General features: G+C 45.9%; 1 protein-coding gene, 1 long non-coding RNA gene and 2 other non-coding genes across 6 annotated transcripts in view; 1 reads left to right on the plus strand and 3 right to left on the minus strand.

The window, feature by feature from the left end:
- The window catches only part of TEX2 (testis expressed 2), a 104,824-nt gene extending 90,857 nt beyond the window's left edge, over positions 1 to 13,967 (plus strand). For 2 of the 3 annotated variants that reach the window (XM_059147274.1, XM_059147273.1), the window contains 5 exons: positions 636 to 768; positions 6,145 to 6,270; positions 8,182 to 8,391; positions 10,550 to 10,670; positions 12,279 to 13,967. In XM_059147274.1, the coding sequence (XP_059003257.1) occupies positions 636 to 768; positions 6,145 to 6,270; positions 8,182 to 8,391; positions 10,550 to 10,670; positions 12,279 to 12,401 (713 nt within the window). In that variant the 3' untranslated portion in view covers positions 12,402 to 13,967. The remainder of the gene's footprint in view (positions 1 to 635; positions 769 to 6,144; positions 6,271 to 8,181; positions 8,392 to 10,549; positions 10,671 to 12,278) is intronic. The other variant, XM_059147276.1, reaches the window with a different exon arrangement.
- Positions 13,968 to 14,833: 866 nt separating this feature from the next.
- Positions 14,834 to 14,969, minus strand: LOC131817239 (small nucleolar RNA SNORA76). Its single transcript, XR_009348423.1, has one exon. It is a non-coding gene; the product is annotated as a small nucleolar RNA SNORA76 (small nucleolar RNA).
- A 29-nt stretch (positions 14,970 to 14,998) lies between these two features.
- LOC131815543 (uncharacterized) lies at positions 14,999 to 15,386 on the minus strand. Its single transcript, XR_009347787.1, has 2 exons — positions 15,254 to 15,386; positions 14,999 to 15,084 (listed from the first exon to the last, which is right to left on the minus strand). It is a non-coding gene; the product is annotated as an uncharacterized LOC131815543 (long non-coding RNA).
- LOC131817222 (small nucleolar RNA SNORD104) lies at positions 15,163 to 15,234 on the minus strand. The gene has a single exon (XR_009348406.1). It is a non-coding gene; the product is annotated as a small nucleolar RNA SNORD104 (small nucleolar RNA).
- Positions 15,387 to 16,806: the final 1,420 nt, after the last annotated feature.

Genomic DNA, 16,806 nt, shown 5'->3' on the forward strand with positions numbered 1-16,806 from the left:
TAAACTAAGTTACCAAGAGGCTACCCTACTTTATCCAGGTAATTCTGGGGCTTGAATGTGAATTCTTTTGTGCATTGCTAAGCAATTTCTAGAAAGAAAAGGGTGCTAACGATGTTTGTCCCTCTCCTTATCATACTGAGCTCAGTCTGAAGCATTTCCTGTGCCCCATTCCCCCACCATGAGATCATTTGAAGGCAGTGGTTCTCACACACGTCTTTAAAGAATAGCCCTGCATTCAGTGAGGTCTCCGCACCTCTCTTCTGCCTCATAACTGGCTGGGAATCAGCAGGCCTTGTCCTGGCTTCACCGTGGGTCAAGCCATCCTCCTGGTGGGAGTGTATTTTCCTACTACATGTGAGAATGAACCCAGAGAACAGGACGCCTCCAGCACTCACAGGTGCAGTGAGCTCACCGTTTTAATGGATATTTACGTGTTGGCAAGTTGACAAACGCTTGAACCCTTTCCAGGAGGACCTCCTCTTGCACGCATGGGTAGTCAGGCGATATAAATCTACAGATTTTCAATGTGATACCTACTTCGATACTTTAAAATACATATTTTTATACTGTCATCTATAGTCATGTTTTTCTGGGGTGAAAAAAAAAAAACTTCTGTTTTTTCACCATTTCTCCAGGACTCTGGATCGATTTGGAAATGTCCTACAATGGGTCCTTTCTGATGACTCTCGAGACCAAAATGAATTTGACCAAACTAGGTAAAGAGCCTCTTGTTGAAGCCCTGAAGGTTGGAGAAATTGGCAAAGAAGGGTAAGGGGCCGTATGAATTTACTAACCCAACCCTGGGGAACCAACCTCTCCCTCTAGTCTTTGAGAAACAGCTTAGATATGTAGTAGCCTTAGATGTTGAGTGAGTTTCCGGGCAAGTGCTTCCGGACCACAGAGGATTTCAGGGGTTTATTCCCTGTTTTCATCCCCACCTCTGCTCAGCGTCTTGTGACCTCAGTGTTGCCGGTGGGGCGCACAGCATCAATTACCCAGAAAGCATCACTGACCCAGACCTGTAGGACAGGCTCATCTGCACAGTAAAATGCTCTGTGAAGAGAATCATCATCCAGAAACTTCCTCCTTCAACTTGCAGCCCCAGATAGCATTGTGTGGGCAATGCTAAGGGCCCTAGGTGGTCTATGTGCTTTAATCACGCAGAGTCTGAATTATTTCTAATAAGACGATTAATTTTGCAGCCAGCATGGTGCTCTTAAAGTGTTTTGAGATGTATTTTCCTTAAATAATACAATATTGATTTGCTTAGTAGTGAATTCTTCTCTTTGTAGAAGATCTTGTATCTGATGCCCAGAGTTTGTCTGATTTGGTAAACATTTCAAATTCGTGAGATAGTTAATGAAGGTTAATTTTTTCCCCCTTAGATGCCTAGAATGGGTAAGCTAGAACTTTACATTCCCATGTACCTTAAAATGACTGCCTCTGACCACAAATTTAAATTATGGTATTGTTTTGACCAAACTAAAAATGCTGAGTAGGATCTGCTTCTCACATTTTTATCCCTTTGGCATGGAATCAACGGTACGTTAACAGGAAAACCCCACAAGGAGCCACCTTCTCAAGGTCTAGATAAAAGACACACAGACTCTTAGATTTGTGCTTAGTTACGATGCTGACTAATGCGTATATTCATACATGCGGTCATAGCAGATAGGGAGGTTTCATACATTCGAGAATGTGCTTTTACTTAGATTATTCTGATTTAATGAAATAATTAGAGAATTTCCCCACCTGTATGCAATCTAACCTGTATCTGTGCTATTTTCCTTTCATTTTTCTGCTATTTGTTAAAATGTGTTTGGATTCGGCAATCTGTGGATTTTATTTTCTGGTGAGTGGTGTTTATCAACTCTCCGTGTAGCATTTCATACCCTGTGGGTGCTGAGTCTTGTTTTGGTCTCACGTGACGCCACTAGGAAGCTTGTCCTTTCATCATGTTCCTGGACATAAAGGCTCAATGTGTAGACCTAAGAGGATTGAGGTCAGAGTCTATAAGAGGCTTTCCTGGGAGGGAAAGTCTTGCCAACTTCCCTGATCTGAGTTGCTGGGGTTTTCATCTAAGTCTCTAATCAGATTCAGTTTCCTGTGTCTGGACGCCCCCACTGCACTGCCAGGGACAGAGCCCATTTCAGTCAGAAGGAGTCCATTCTGGAAACAGCCCTGTGCCAGCACCATTGGTAATGGGCGTCTTGGGCAGCAGGTGGGGCCCCGACACAGCTAGGTCCCTGAGATCCTGGCCGTGTAGGTGTTCCACGTTCACCCTTACTCACATGGCTCTCTTGGCACAATTTCAAGTTCATAAACCCTGGCTGATTAGAGGAGAAATAGGTTTCTGAGCAAGCAGTGTTTTCCAGACTGCATGGAAAAAAAAAAAATCCTCTGCTTTGGGAATATGGTAGTATGATTTTGTAGTATACTTCTGAAGTATCATTTTTTTTTTTTTCCTGGTGGAGTCTGGTATAAAATATCTTGCTTCTTCCTATGACGGTGTTACCTTATATGTTAATGGATAATCAGCTGTCATTTAATTTTAAAAGCAGGGAAAAAGAGCCACTCCAAAAGTACTTCATTTGGTAAAAGAGGCCTGGAAAAATGAACCATTAATTTTTTTTTTTTTTTTTTTTTTTAAACATGAAGAACCCCATTGGGAATCCAAGAGCTCTGGATCCTTCTCCCTGAAAATGCCTGTGCATATACCATTTGAGTTCACAATTTCTGGGAATATTGAGAGCCTCTGAAAGCCCATCCATGACTAAGAACCCAATAATCCCAGAAGTGATTCTAGAATCCACGCCTTTACTTCCTCAGTCCTGAGCGTATTAGAACACCCTTAACAGTGAATCTCTCTGAAGAGTAGCCTGTGGAAGGGCCTCTGCTTTGTCTCTTGGCTTCTTTTCAGTCCCCCTTTAAGTGTGCAACTAATCGTGCTCTGGGGGCGGGGGTGTTTCTCTAGAAGATGCTGCTCACCCTGCGGGAAGCCCCACTTGTAGAAAGTTTGCTCGTGTCCTCACGTTACTACCCTGAGGATGATAGGAAGAAATGGCGGCCTCTGTGGCTTTAGTCCAGTGAAGTCCTTTCTCTTTTAAATGTGTGTATACTTTTTATTCGTAGACTTTTTTCCTTTAATCTTTATTGCCCAAGTAGCTGCCATTTTATATGTTGTAGTTAACATCACTTTGGGGTGATAAGGTGCTCAAAGTGGGATTCAGGTAGCAAGCTGAGCAGTCGTAACTTTAGGACTTGACCCGAAGAGGACCAGAGGGAGCCAGGGAAATGTTCTCCATGCTGGGGGCTCTCTGAAGGGACCGTGGCTTTGGAGGAGGGCGTTTCCTATAAGGCAGTTGGCCTGTTCATGCTCTACCTCAGCAGCCTGTGTCCAGCGAGCCAGTCCCCACAGGGGTGCCCCTGCCACCTCCATATTGGGTCTGTAGTCCATAGCATACCCCAAACCACCACTATCGCAAAGCTCCTGGTTTTGGGGAGCCAGGTGCCTACAGCCCACCCCGTGACCCGACCTTTCTCTGTGGGTGTGCACACGTGCGTGCCTGGGCCACATGTATGGTGGCCATCTCGCTGGGCTGTCTCATCCTTCACTTACAGTATTTTTTGGAGCTGCCTTTTAGAACTGTCTCTCGAGTCTGTGACATTCTTTTAACTATTTTGAGCATCAGCAAATCATCCTGCTTTGGATCCTGGAGAAATTGCTAGTTGTTCAGAGGCAATGGTGGTTATGAGACCAAGAAATGAAATGGTCTGTCCAAGATAGAGTATTAGTGATACAATAATTCACTTTTTCTTATGTGTCTGATTCTAAGCACATGTCCAAAAAGATTTTTAGCAGCAGCAGCAAAACTAGAATTAGCCCTTTAAGGTGGCTTTTTGAAAGGATATCATACTCATCTGGATTCTAAGATGCATATTAAAAAATGAGGCTAATAAGCATTATATACGTTATTATTAATACATTCTAGCACACTATACACAATGTGCAGTGTATCTTTCTCTGAAGCTCATGCTGCCATCATGAGATCTTCAGATGCACGTTCAGTTACAAAACTATCTGCCAAACAGAGTGACACATTTAATTAGCTGGTGCCATGTAGAGGTACCGTTTGTTCCAAAATCACAATTTGATGTCACCTGGTCTACTTTAACTGATAGGGTGTTGTCTCCATGACTAACTTCAAGCCACAGAATGTTTCCTGTTCTCTGGCCTGCGGAGGGTTCCTGAGAGCTCTTTGCAGTGCTCAGCCCTTGGCATCTTCTGCTTCAGGCCTGGGGGCTGCCAGATGACAAGTACCAGTGGGGACAGGAGGGGATGGGGGCTCAGAGGGTCTCACCGCAGCCCCAGATTGCAAGGCAGCTTTCTGTGCTGCGTGGCTGAGGAACCAGCTTCCTGAGCCGGGAGGACACAGACGCCTCGCCTGCTAGCACTGGGTCTGTGAGCCAGGGAGCCCGGGCGCTGTGCTGCTGGATGAGCAAAACAGACGTCTCAGGTGGCTGTGTGACCTTCGGGGATTTGCCTCCCTGACTTTCCTCAGGCCAACCCCCAGCTTGGGCTTTCTTGGGAATACTATTTTGCTGTGCATATTTTATATAAAAGAAGATCTCTGTGAGGGCTGCCTGACCACGGGAGACTCTGCCATGGCTTTGAGAGCAGTGGGCACCCATAAGCGTTCCCAGACTAGCCCGGACACTGATGGAAGGAGGCGGAGTCAGTCCGGTCCTGTCGTCTTGGCCAGGGACAGGAGGCTTTCATATCTGCAGGGGGAGCTTCCCTTTAACTGTACGCTCAAGCCTGTTGGCTGAAACAGCTGGCTCTCATGTTTCCGAGCTGGGCTTGGGGAGGAGCCGGGTGTCCTGCCAGGGAGGACGCTTGCGAGGTCTTCTTACAGTCCGGCTCCTGTTCAGGGGTGGGGATTTCAGCCCCACCCTTCCAGGGCTGGGGCCTCTGCTGGCCCTTCAGGTCTGCACTCATGTGTGTACTCTGCCCTTGGGTGCCCTTGGCCTCCATTGGCCAAAAAATGGCTGTCTCCCCCTGCCCCCTCCTTGAGCATCAGAGGAAGACCCCAAAAGGGATTGCACCTGTAGGAATAGGACCTAAGCCCCGCTGCCTTCTCCTGTCCTGGTAATTTTGTCCTGATCAAAAATACGAGGCCTTGCCTCTGCTTTGTAACCATTTGGTTGCTTAGTAGTGTTCCAAGACTGATCTGTTCCTTGTTCGCTTCATCCCAGTTAAGTGTCTGAGCCTCAGAGATGGACCCGGCCTCTCTGCTCCTCTGAAGCAAAGCCGCCATCCAGGGAGGGAACTGCCTTTCATGGGGCCAGAGCTCAGCTAGGAACCCCGCCCTGTGCCATAGAGGGGCACTTGCCCCTGCTGGGGTTCTAGTAACCCCCCTGCCTCTGGACACTGAGTATCCAACCTGGAAGGATTAATGAGGGACTTTGCTCCTTGATGAGGCTTCCTATTACTTTATTTTTAAAATGGTTTTTTACTTTGTATTTCTCCAGGAAAATTCCTGGGTTTTCCCATCAGTTGCTTCCCAGAGTCCCTTGAGATTTGTCTCTTGTGATTGTTGAGATTTGTCACTTTTTCTATGGCCTTTAGGAGCTAAGGCAGGTATGGGGTAGGCTACGTAGGTTCACTAGGAAGGAGTCTTGAGTCAAAATGAATCTGGAGGCGATGAAGGAAGCATCATAGTTACGGAGCTGAGCCAGAGTCAAGGGACTTGCCTGAACATCCCTGTCATGGGTGAGAGGAGGTCATGTCACCAACATAAGCTGTCACCTCCCCCCTGCAACCATCGTTCTTTCCATTTTCCCTCCCACGTGGCTCCTGCGCGCTGCTGATGAGGTCACTGCATTCTCTGTCACGCCCCCCACCTGTCCTGACGCATGCGCAAGATGGAACTCCTGAGGCCCAAGTCCTCCGTGCTGCTCTCGGGGGACTTGGTGCTGAAGAGTCTCCCGGGTACCCTGACCAATCCCAAGGCTCTTGGATTGGGCCTCGTCTTTTCTGGGTGGGGTGGGGAGAGTGAGGACACGTTTGCGGTGGGGCATGTGTGTTCTCTGTCGAAGCGGAGCCCCACGGGCAGGCTACGGTGGTGACTCTGCCCTCATCAGTTGCAGGCCCAGGGCGTACTGTCTGGCAGACAGCGAGGAGGAGTCCTCCAGTGCTGGCTCCTCAGAGGAAGACGACGCTCCAGAGCCCAGCGCAGGAGACAAACCCCTTCTCCCAGGGGCCGAAGGGTGAGTGGATCCAGTTTCCAGAGTCTCCACGGGTCAAGGTGCCAAGTTGGGAGTGAGCTTTTCCCCCTCTTCGCAGTAATCTTTCTTACGCCTTCACGTTGAGCGAACGGTTTTTGCGTTAAGAACCCAAAGTGGCTTCCAACCCCGTGCCCCAGAGCAAAAACACCTGAATAGCTTTCCTGAGCTGAGAAGGTTCCCCCATCAGAACGGCTTTCCCAGGCCATTGAAGAAAACTAATATTTTCTAAAGATGTTACTTAAATTCAAATTAGTTAGTATATATTGTATTATTAGCTAATTAAAATAATTAGCATATGTTGTATATTGTATTATTAGCATATGTTGCATTATAATTAATATATTAGCATATACTATATCATTAGAATTTAGTAATTCATCCCTTGCATGTAAGAAAATTAGGAGTACAGAATTGAAAGGCCTGCTTGCGGCCAGAGGCACAGCTTACGCAACACCTCCCCCTGGTGTCGGCAGAGGGCACTGCGCCCCCTTGGTCAGGTTGCGTTTCTGTTGGCGCTGCCGGAACCTTCCTGCAAGACTGGAACACTGCAGGGGATTTCTTTGGTGTAGTTCGAAGATGTGGGTCACTTAGCTGATCTTTTGGATCATGAATTTTATTGCCTGTTACTTGGATTATGGAATAGTTGGAGGGTTTACACAGCTTCTCCATAAGGAGCTTTTTGTTACTTAAAGTGAGTCGAAGAAACAAAGATTATAAAGACACCAGAGATTGAGAAGCACTTAGTAAGAAAAGAGCAGCCTGTTTGCTTCTGAAATCCGAAACAAGATGGAGAGAGTGTGGACATTTGAGGAGTTGATACTAAAGTTTGTATATGTTATTTAAAACCTACCCTCTTCACCTTCCTAAGAATGACTGCTTTTCCCTATACACACATACTGTGCCTGACACTCTGAAACTCTGGAGGATTGTTAAAAGCAAATATCCTCTCTTCTGAGGGAAGTCTTATATAGCTAGGACCTGATAGAAAAGCTTGCTTTTTTGGCCTGCTGACGTGCCAGCTTGATGGGTAGTTTTCTTTAAAAAGGAGTTCTAAAGCCCTTTGAAAAGTAGTTGCCACTTAAAGTTGATAATAACATCACCTAAAAGGCAGTCAAGGGGCGCCTGGGTGGCTCAGTGGATTAAGCCTCTGCCTTTGGCTCAGGTCACGGTCCCAGGGTCCTGGGATCGAGCCCTGCATCGGGCTCTCTGCTCGACAGGAAGCCTATTCCCCCTCGCCCCCCACCTGCCTCTCTGTCTACTTGTGATCTCTGTCTGTCAAATAAATAAATAAAATTCTTTTAAAAATAGTAATAATAAAATAAATAAACAAAAGGCAGTCAGTTAACTGCTGGATTTTATGTCCCTGTCATTGCAGGGACATGATTTCTTATTGGATGTGTAGAGAAGGGGCAGTTTCTCTAACAGGACACAGGATTTATAATCAGTCATAGTAGGTGTAGTAGTAAGAGGAGGAGAAGAAAGAGGAGGTAGGAGGAGGACAGGTGAGATGCCTTCTCTGTGCTGTGAGAACTCTGTCTCTCTGTTGGACATGACGTGGACTCTGTCCACTCTCTGCAGCTTCTCTAATGTAGTACTTCCTCAGCTGGAGGTTATTTTGCCCCCAGCGGACCTCAAGCGATGTCTGGAGACATTTTTTACTATCATGACTAGGAAAGCATGCTGTTGAGGTCTAGAAGGTTGAGGCCAGGGATGTGGCTAAGCCACTTACAGTGCCCGGAACAGCCCCGAGAACAAAGACTTAGTCAGTCCAAAATGTGGGTGGCGCTTCGGTTGAGAAACTCCTGTCTAAGGTGAGGTGAATGAAGAGCCACAGGGTTGCGGGGGAGAGAGGGCAAAGTTTATGTAACACCTGTCTGCGTCCCTCATTTAAAGGTATGTTGGAGGTCATCGAACAAGTAAGATCATGAGGTTTGTCGATAAAATTACCAAGTCAAAATACTTCCAAAAAGCAACAGAGACAGAGTTCATTAAGAAGAAGATTGAAGAAGTCTCCAACACACCCCTGCTGCTAACCGTGGAAGTGCAGGAATGCAGAGGAACCTTGGCAGTCAACATTCCACCTCCGCCGACTGACCGAATATGGTGCGTACCGCTGGTCACGTGACCCTACATATCCCACCTGCCTCCCCCCTAGCCCGAAATGATGGAAAGTGCCCACTCCTGGGCAGAAGCACTCTCAGATGTTCCATCATGGAACCTTAATGTCCATTGCAAATCCAGTTGTGCTTTCTTCTGTGAATGCTTGATTCCCATTGAAAGCTTCCTCTTCACATGTTTCTCTTCTTGGTCTTCCTCCCCTTGGAAGCCAGCTCTTTCCACCAGTTAGAACAGCCGCCATCGTAGAGCTCTTATTCTCTGCCTGGCCTGGGGTGTCGCTTCTTCGCTATCAGTCCTCATAGCATCCCGCAGAGATGGGTACCACTGTTACCTGCTTAAGCATTCAGCAGAGCCCGAGATGTTTAGGGAAGACTCCCTGGGTTGGACCTCCGTGTTAAGGAGGCAGAACCTCTGCACTTGGTAATTGTGGTAGCCGGTCTAACCGAGTTGTCATCGTATGAACTAGTGGTTCTCAACCCTATCTGCGTATCACAGTCAACCTCAGACTCATTAAAAACAAAGATTTACCCAGCCCCAGGATCCAGGGCATGGGGCACTAAGCCAGGATTGAGAAACACTGAAATAACCTATTATTCATGGGTCCAGCAGAAGAAAATCATTATCTGTGAACTTCAGTTTAAAAATTGACATTCCAGATCCTTTAAAATGTATATAATAAGTGTATACAGTGATTGCAGGAGACTTCATTGTATCAGAAACTATGTTGGCATAAAAAAGATAGCTCTGTTCTATCCTAGAGTTGAAACTCATGCTGGTACATACCCCTGGCATTTAGAAGGGTTTATGAGAATGATCAGAAGACAGTTTTTCAGTTGACTAACCATTTGAAGATGATACCAGTGCTTCCCAGTAAAAACTTTAAAATGCCTTTTTAGGGGTGCCTGGGTGGCTCAGTGGGTTAAGCCGCTGCCTTCGGCTCAGGTCATGATACCAGGGTCCTGGGGTCGAGTCCCGCATAGGGCTCTCTGCTGAGCAGAGAGCCTGCTTTCCTCTCTCTCTCTCTCTCTCTCTCTCTGCCTGCCTCTCTGCCTACTTGTGATCTCTCTCTGTCAAATAAATAAATAAAATATTTTTTTTTAAAAAAAGAGTAAAATGCCTTTTTAGATTTTTTGAGAGTAGTATTTTCATTGGGAAAAAAAAAAGTGATTGGGAACAAATGAAAAAAGTGGAGGGGAAAAAAAGCTTCTCATCTTACCACCCACAAATAACCATTATTAATATCTTACTGTACAGTCTTCCAAACCTAACAAAAAATATTTTTTTAATAGAGTTGACACATTTCTTCACTTTCGTGCTTTAAGATGTATTAGTTACAGGTGCCACTGCTTAGTGGAAGACAAAATTAAAGGCTTCTGGGGTCCTACTACCCAGTGCCTTTATTATGAATCCATAAAGTTAAGTATAGATCTTGAGAGTGTTTAGAAATGCTTGTAGCAATTTGACATTTTTGTTGTAATTTTTAGAACATCGATCCATGACAAATGGAAGTTTTTAGGTAGTTTGATAGCACACAGTCTCGTGTCTGGATCCTTTGCCAACAGTTCTGAATGCCAGTCTGCTCTACTGGGAGGCCTTAATAAGCATGCTGTGGGGGATGGGAAGAAAAAGCAGGTTACAGAATGTTCTTTGTTTACATATGCATGTTAGGAGTGTAAGGGAAGTTGACCCTGGTCCTGTCTTGGGGGTGAGATTCAGAGAGAGGCAGTAGCTTTCACATTCTCCTTCGTACACATGTATATTTTGGGGTTTGCAATGTACATATACTACCTTTATTAAAATAGAAACAAAGATCTTTGCTGTTTCAGGAAAAATGACGACAACAACAACAACAAAAACCAAACAGAAAATAATGCCCAGGTCAGACTTTTCCAGTAGTGCTTCCTAAATTTCCCAGCTTGTCAGAACTGTTCTCGGATCATCACAGCCTTACACGTAGTCCAGGGATGTGGGAGCTCATGATTCCTGTTTGGTGCCTTGAATCATTTTAGAGGGGTTTTTACAGCAAGAGAACATTTAGTTAGGCAGATAGCCCTGGGTAAATGAACAGTGTTTGCTGTTGGTACTTGTCCACTTGTCTCTTTGCATCTAAACGTAGTTGTTTACTACTTGTTTTCTTCAAAAGGTACGGTTTCCGGAAGCCACCACATGTAGAGCTGAAAGCTCGGCCAAAACTTGGAGAGAGAGAAGTGACTTTAGTTCATGTGACAGACTGGATAGAGAAGAAACTGGAACAAGAGTTTCAGGTAAACGTGTGGTGTCACCTGGTGTGCCTTTCACCAGAGTCTCAAAGCTCAGGGCAGAGCAGCGGTTCTGAGGTCCATCCAGGTCAGGATCTGCTTTTGAGAATCTACTGAAAGCTATGGGCCCTCATCCCAGGAAAGTACCCATCATGATCAAACGGGCATACCACTTTAGGTACAGTCTCAGAAACCCCGAGCCCTAGCCACAGAACCCCGTTAAGTTGTTCAGAGGAAGCCCCAAAGGTGGGTTCGCTAAGCCAGAGCTCTTTCTCCAAGCCTGGTTTCTGCTTTCTGCCGCCCAAGCAAACAGCGGTATAGCCAAGGCCCTGGGATCAACTGTCAGGAATTCGAGGCATGGTTGTCTTTAAATGGTGTCATAAATTGGCAAACAATTTACTTTGTAAATGAGTTTCACCTTTTGAAGGAGACCCCTAATTTTGCAGGGGTATATCTTGAGCTCTTGCCTTTAAAAACTTATATTCATATTTAAAAGCTATGGATGAATGTTAACCGAAAACCAGTTTCTGGAAAGCTTAGCAATATCATCAAGTGGAAAAGTACTTTGAACCTAGGGAGGGAAAAGACAATCTTTAGTTTTTTTCCTTTTCCCTAGATCCTACAATAGGCATTAGAGTGGGTCATCTCTTTCAGGTATATTGGGGTACAAAGAGCACAAAGAAAGGACAAGGGGTGGAGGTTGGCTCCTGGGTTTTGTGGGTTTTGGTTGTTTTTTTTTTTTTTTTTTTTTTAAGATTTATTTATTTTAGAGAGAGAGTGTGAGGAGGTGCAAAGGGAGAGGGAGAGAATCTCAACCAGACTCCCTCCAGAGTGCAAAGCCCATTGCAAAGCTCAACTTGAGGCTCTATCTCATGACTGTGAAATCATGACCTCAGTTGAAATCCAGAGTCAGACACTCAATTGACTGAGCCACCCAGGCACCCTGGCATCTGGTATTTTTGAGGCAAGTTGGGAAGTTGATGAGTAATTGCTACAACCTCCCATAGCCATCTTTTTTTTTGCTTTGTGTATGCTTTCGTAAGAGGGGTGTTACTGGAGACTTAACGTATTGCCAAAATTCACTTGCATAAAATTAGTTTATAAACAGGGTAGGCAAAGCACCATTACTATCAATCACTGCTTGTTTTTCTTATGTTCATTATAAAGTAGGATTTCTTTCATTTATAGCTTTGTCTGGTTCTGGGTGAAAAAAATGAGCTTACATTTGTTGCTAAGATCTAAATGAATAAAATTCACTTGGGATTTGTGTTCTGGACCTAGCAATTTGGAAATACTAAAAGTCCCTGAAGCCAATTTTCTTAAAGTAATGGTGTTGATTATTTATGAATTCATTCATGAATTCATTATTATTTATGAATTTTATCATATGTACATGAAATCAAAGGCTGCTTCTGCCCCAGACCTGAGTTCTTGAGTCCATGTGCTAATGTGATTCGACTTTTTAAATATGGCAGAGAAACTAGTTTAGAATGTGCACGAAGCTGTTTCATGTGTACTTCTAAAACTTCTCCAAATCCTAAAATGATCAGAACAGAATAGGGTGACACCCTGAGAAAAGCAAGCATTCTTCCACATGGCTATTTCTTTCTACAGAAAGTTTTTGTCATGCCAAACATGGATGATGTCTATATCCCTATAATGCACTCAGCCATGGACCCTCGCTCCGCTTCCTGCCTCCTCAAGGACCCACTTGTGGAGGCTGCTGATCAGCTGTGATGGGTGAAGATCTGACCTTCCCAGTATTAGGAGACCTAGCTCAAGGTGTGGGGTTCTCGGCTGCCATCCGTGCTGTAGCACTGGCCTCTCCTCGTGCCACAGCTTCTGCCCTCTGCCTGCTGGTGCCCATTCCACTGCGAGGTATCATTCCACGCGTCTGGGGAACTGGTGTCCAGGTTGCTGGCTGCAAAGCTTAGACTCAGCCAAGGGGACTGTGGGACAATCACCACAGTGGGCCCAGAGGCTACAGATGACTCACTCCATGGCTTTCTTGAGTCTACCAGTTTTTGTGGCAGCCAGAGCACAGTAAAAGCAAAGCTGTACAACTGGAAGGCTTTCCCTTTGCCTCAACTCCTCCAAAGCTTTTCCTCAGGCGGCTGGTGCACAATGGAACGATTTTTTCACTTCTGCATCTTGTGGGTGATATAGCCCTCCATGCTCCCAGAGAATGTCAATTCAGGAACATGTGAAGGGTGGGGAGTGGAATTTTGTGAACCATTTCATTGATGATAAAGAGATACGCATAGCAACTTAACTTTTTCTCATATTGTGCATTTTGGAAGCAAGTAGCCATAGAACACATACACACTAACATACGATCGACAGGGGTGGGGACAGTGGGATTTATGTGAACATTAGGCAAAGCCATGAGATCAAACCATCCCAAGCCTTCTACCAATGAGATACAATCACCTGGTTTTAACTAATCCCAAATGTTTTCCTGAGACATGAGCATATGTGAAAATGTCAAATACTGCACATCATGAGTGGATTGGGGTCGGGGTAGAGCCAGATCCACATCTTTCTATCAGGCACCTCCTATGTGCTCTGTGCTTTATATAGGCATCTACATGCTTTGTTAATCAACTGGTTTAGGGGTTAATCTAACTGGTTTTGAGGTTGTGGACAGTTTCCTCTTCTGACAGTCAAAACAAACTGTCACCTTTGAGAGTCAAGACCAAGTTTGCTCAACATTAAACACTACATTATCTAAAAATCCATGTGACCTTTCTTTAACGTTGCCAACCTTATTTGGTGCATTTGTGTCAGAATCTTTAGTTTACAAGTTTGGGAGCTCCCTAGTTGTAGAATTTGCTTTGAGAAGTACTCTTAAAACACAATTTTTTATTGTTTTAAAAGCTGCATTCAACATCAAAACTACCGTGGGTAACTTTTGATAACTTACATCTGTGGACAAAGCTAATAGTGGTTTTTTAAACAGCACCTTGCCTGAACATGACTTTAAAGAAATTAATATATTGAAAAAATATATTTGAATCCTTGATTACTTTAATTGCACCATTAAAACATTTGACTTAAATTATTTGATCATTCCAGTCGGTGTACTGTTCTAATTTCTGTGTGTAGGCCGATTTGCCTGTCAGTCCGCATGTCTTGTTCACTGGTCTATAATTTTTGTGCAATAACTAAAGGCAGAGGACTAGATGCACTACTGTGTAAAGAGATTACACATGACTACCCTATTGCACTTAAATAGTATGTGGGGATTTACAGTCGCTTGCGTTGTTTCACAAAATAAATATCTCAATGTCAAACACTAGATAAGCATCCAAGTTATTTCTACTCAATCCATTTTGGATAATAGGGAGAGAATAAAGTGTGTACAAGTCACCTGGGCACTCAGCTGCCCAAGTGGCTTCCAATTCCTGGGTGACCACCAGATGGGCTAATATTGCAAGGTGGTCCTCACCACACCCTGACGTCATAGATTTTAAGAACCCAAGAGAGTCTGGTTTCTACACTCATCTTAACACCCTCAATAGCGTAGTTAATCCTGTTAACTTAAAGCGCCCTGCACTTAAGATATACCAAAGTAGTTTAAACACGGCCCTCATGCATCCTTGCCCTTCAGCAGTGCTGCCTTGTGCTCAGAACTGATAGACCTTTCACCTAAACCCGGGTGAGATGGCTCATCACCATCAATCTGGATTGGGAAGGAGTGTGCATTGCATTTACTTTGGTGCCTGATGGGCCCAGTAATGCATGAAATATATCTTTACAACGACCTTGTGTAGGCTAACTGGGCTAATTTGCCCAAAGCCTTTATCCCATGCTCAGCACAGGATACAAATACGCAGTTGGCCCTAAATGATAGTTTTCCTAGGTGTGTTGCTGCTACACCTTGGCCAGGCTAGTTTCCAAATTCATGCCGCATCAAGACTGAAACCAGTTCCTGTTAAGTATACCGGGGCTCTTATACTGCTCATTTAGCAACCAACCCCCGCCTTTCAGAGGCCATCCACGGTTAATCAGGTTTCCAGGATCACGGTCAGGAACGTGCCGGGCACTGAGTAGCAAAGCCTACAGGATCCCCGACGTCTCTCCAGGGCGCTTCAACCCGGCTACGAGACAGGCTGGAGTCGTCGCAACCTCCCGCGGAAAACCTCCCAGCTCCCTGCAGCCAAGCGCCGCTCTGTAGCTCGCGGTTAAAAGGGCCGCCGGCGGGGGGAACCAGGCGGCCCCAGTTATGCGCAAGCGCAGTACTCTGGCGCTGCAGCCTGACCCCCGGCGCCACGCGCAGGCGCAACGGGGGCTCAAAGGCAGCGCGTCGCGACAAGAACACCCAACGCCGGCACTGGCATCAAATTATTTTATTGAGGGGCTGTGGGGAGAGATCAAAGGGGAGGACAGAGAAATCGGACGCTCTCGGCCCGGCCAGAACCTGCAAGAACGAGAGGAGTGGGTTAGTGGGGCTGCGTCCGCAAGCCCGGTCCCCGCCCGCCGCAACCCCGGAGGCCCGGCTCAGATTGTTGTTCGCATCACCCGCATCAGCAGTCTAACACGTGCTTTTTTTTGGGAATGTCATCACTGCAGGACCCCCAGCGACCCACCCGGTTCCCGCGCCGACCCGCTAGAGCCCATCACAAACACACCAGAAGGCTCCAGCGTCTCAGTCCCGGAAAGAATGAAGCGCTGCTTCTGGCTTCTACTTAAAGGAGCTGATGGGAGGCGGTTGGGCGGGCCTTGCCGGCAGTAACCAATAGCAAGTGAAGCATCCTGTCACGTGCTGTAACGTAGCCTAAGGAGCGGCTGTGCTCGTTGAGTCCTCCAGAGTGTAGAGTGGTCACATGCCAACCATAGAGATGGGAATCAAAGAAAGACTGCCAGTCTGCATTTTTCTCTCTCTTGTATTGATTGCAGGCTTGTAATTAGCCCGTTTCTCTGCAGTTTACAGAAAAGTTTACAAATAGGACCCAACTGATTCACTTGTTTGTGATGTTCTGTTCCAGGAGGTATGCTAGGAGCTGAGCATATAAAGGTGATAATCTAACCTTGTCCTTTTTTTGAAAGTAACCTGTTCGGTTAAGAAGAGTCTGTCTTTGAATGTCGAGGACGTGCAACCAGATCCTGACTTTGTAACGAATTTGTTGTATGACCCTCAACTGGAGGAGATTAGGAATATCCAAAAAAGTTGTTGTGAACATTAAATGAAATGATGTCATTTGCCCTGCACGTTCTGAGTGGTAAAGAAATAATTGTTTTTAAAGGACTGCTGTGTGGGACGCCTGGGTGGCTCAGTTGGTTAAGCAGCTGCCTTCGGCTCAGGTCATGATCCCAGCGTCCTGGGATCAAGTCCCACATCGGGCTCCTTGCTCAGCAGGGAGCCTGCTTCTCCCTCTGTCTCTGCCTGCCATTCTGTCTGCTTGTGCTCACTCTCTCCCTCTCTCTCTCTCTCTGACAAATAAATAAAATCTTTTAAAAAAAAAAAAAAAAAAAAAGGACTGCTGTGATGTGGAAAACTTATGTGAGGGCAGTGCTTTAATAAATGCTGAAACAGGGGCGCCTGGGTGGCTCAGTGGGTTAAGCCTCTGCCTTCCGCCCAGGTCATGATCCCAGGGTCCTGGAATCGAGCCCCACATCGAGCTCTCTGCTCAGCAGGGAGCCTGCTTCCTTTCTCTCTGCCTGCCTCTCTGCCTACTTGTGATCTCTGTCTGTCAAATAAATAAATAAAATCTTTTTAAAATAAATAAATAAGTAAATAAATAAATGCTGAAACAGAGCTATGAGCGATCTGCTGTGGAAGCCCCAAGGGCCGAATGCCCAACTTTGGGCAAGTTAGAAGTACTTCTAAGTACTGAACTCTTACTATAACCCAGGCACCCTCTTCATTACAGGTGACCCTTGAACAAGGAAGGGGGTGAGGGAGGCTTTGGGGCACCCACCACCCAGCGGTGGAAAATTCCTGACTCTATTATGACTCTCCCACCACCACCAAGGGGTGGTGCCTGGGTATCTCAGCAGGTTAAGCTCCTGATTCTTGATTTCACGTCAGGTCATGATCTCTGGGTTGTGAGATACGCCTCAGGCGGGGCTCTGGCAGGCGTGGATCCTGCTTGAGATTCTCTTCTCCCTCTGCCCCTCACCCTGCTCCTGCGCACACTCT

The sequence above is a fragment of the Mustela lutreola genome, chromosome 15 (genome assembly GCF_030435805.1).
Source record: "Mustela lutreola isolate mMusLut2 chromosome 15, mMusLut2.pri, whole genome shotgun sequence".
NCBI classification, from domain to species: Eukaryota; Metazoa; Chordata; class Mammalia; order Carnivora; family Mustelidae; genus Mustela; species Mustela lutreola.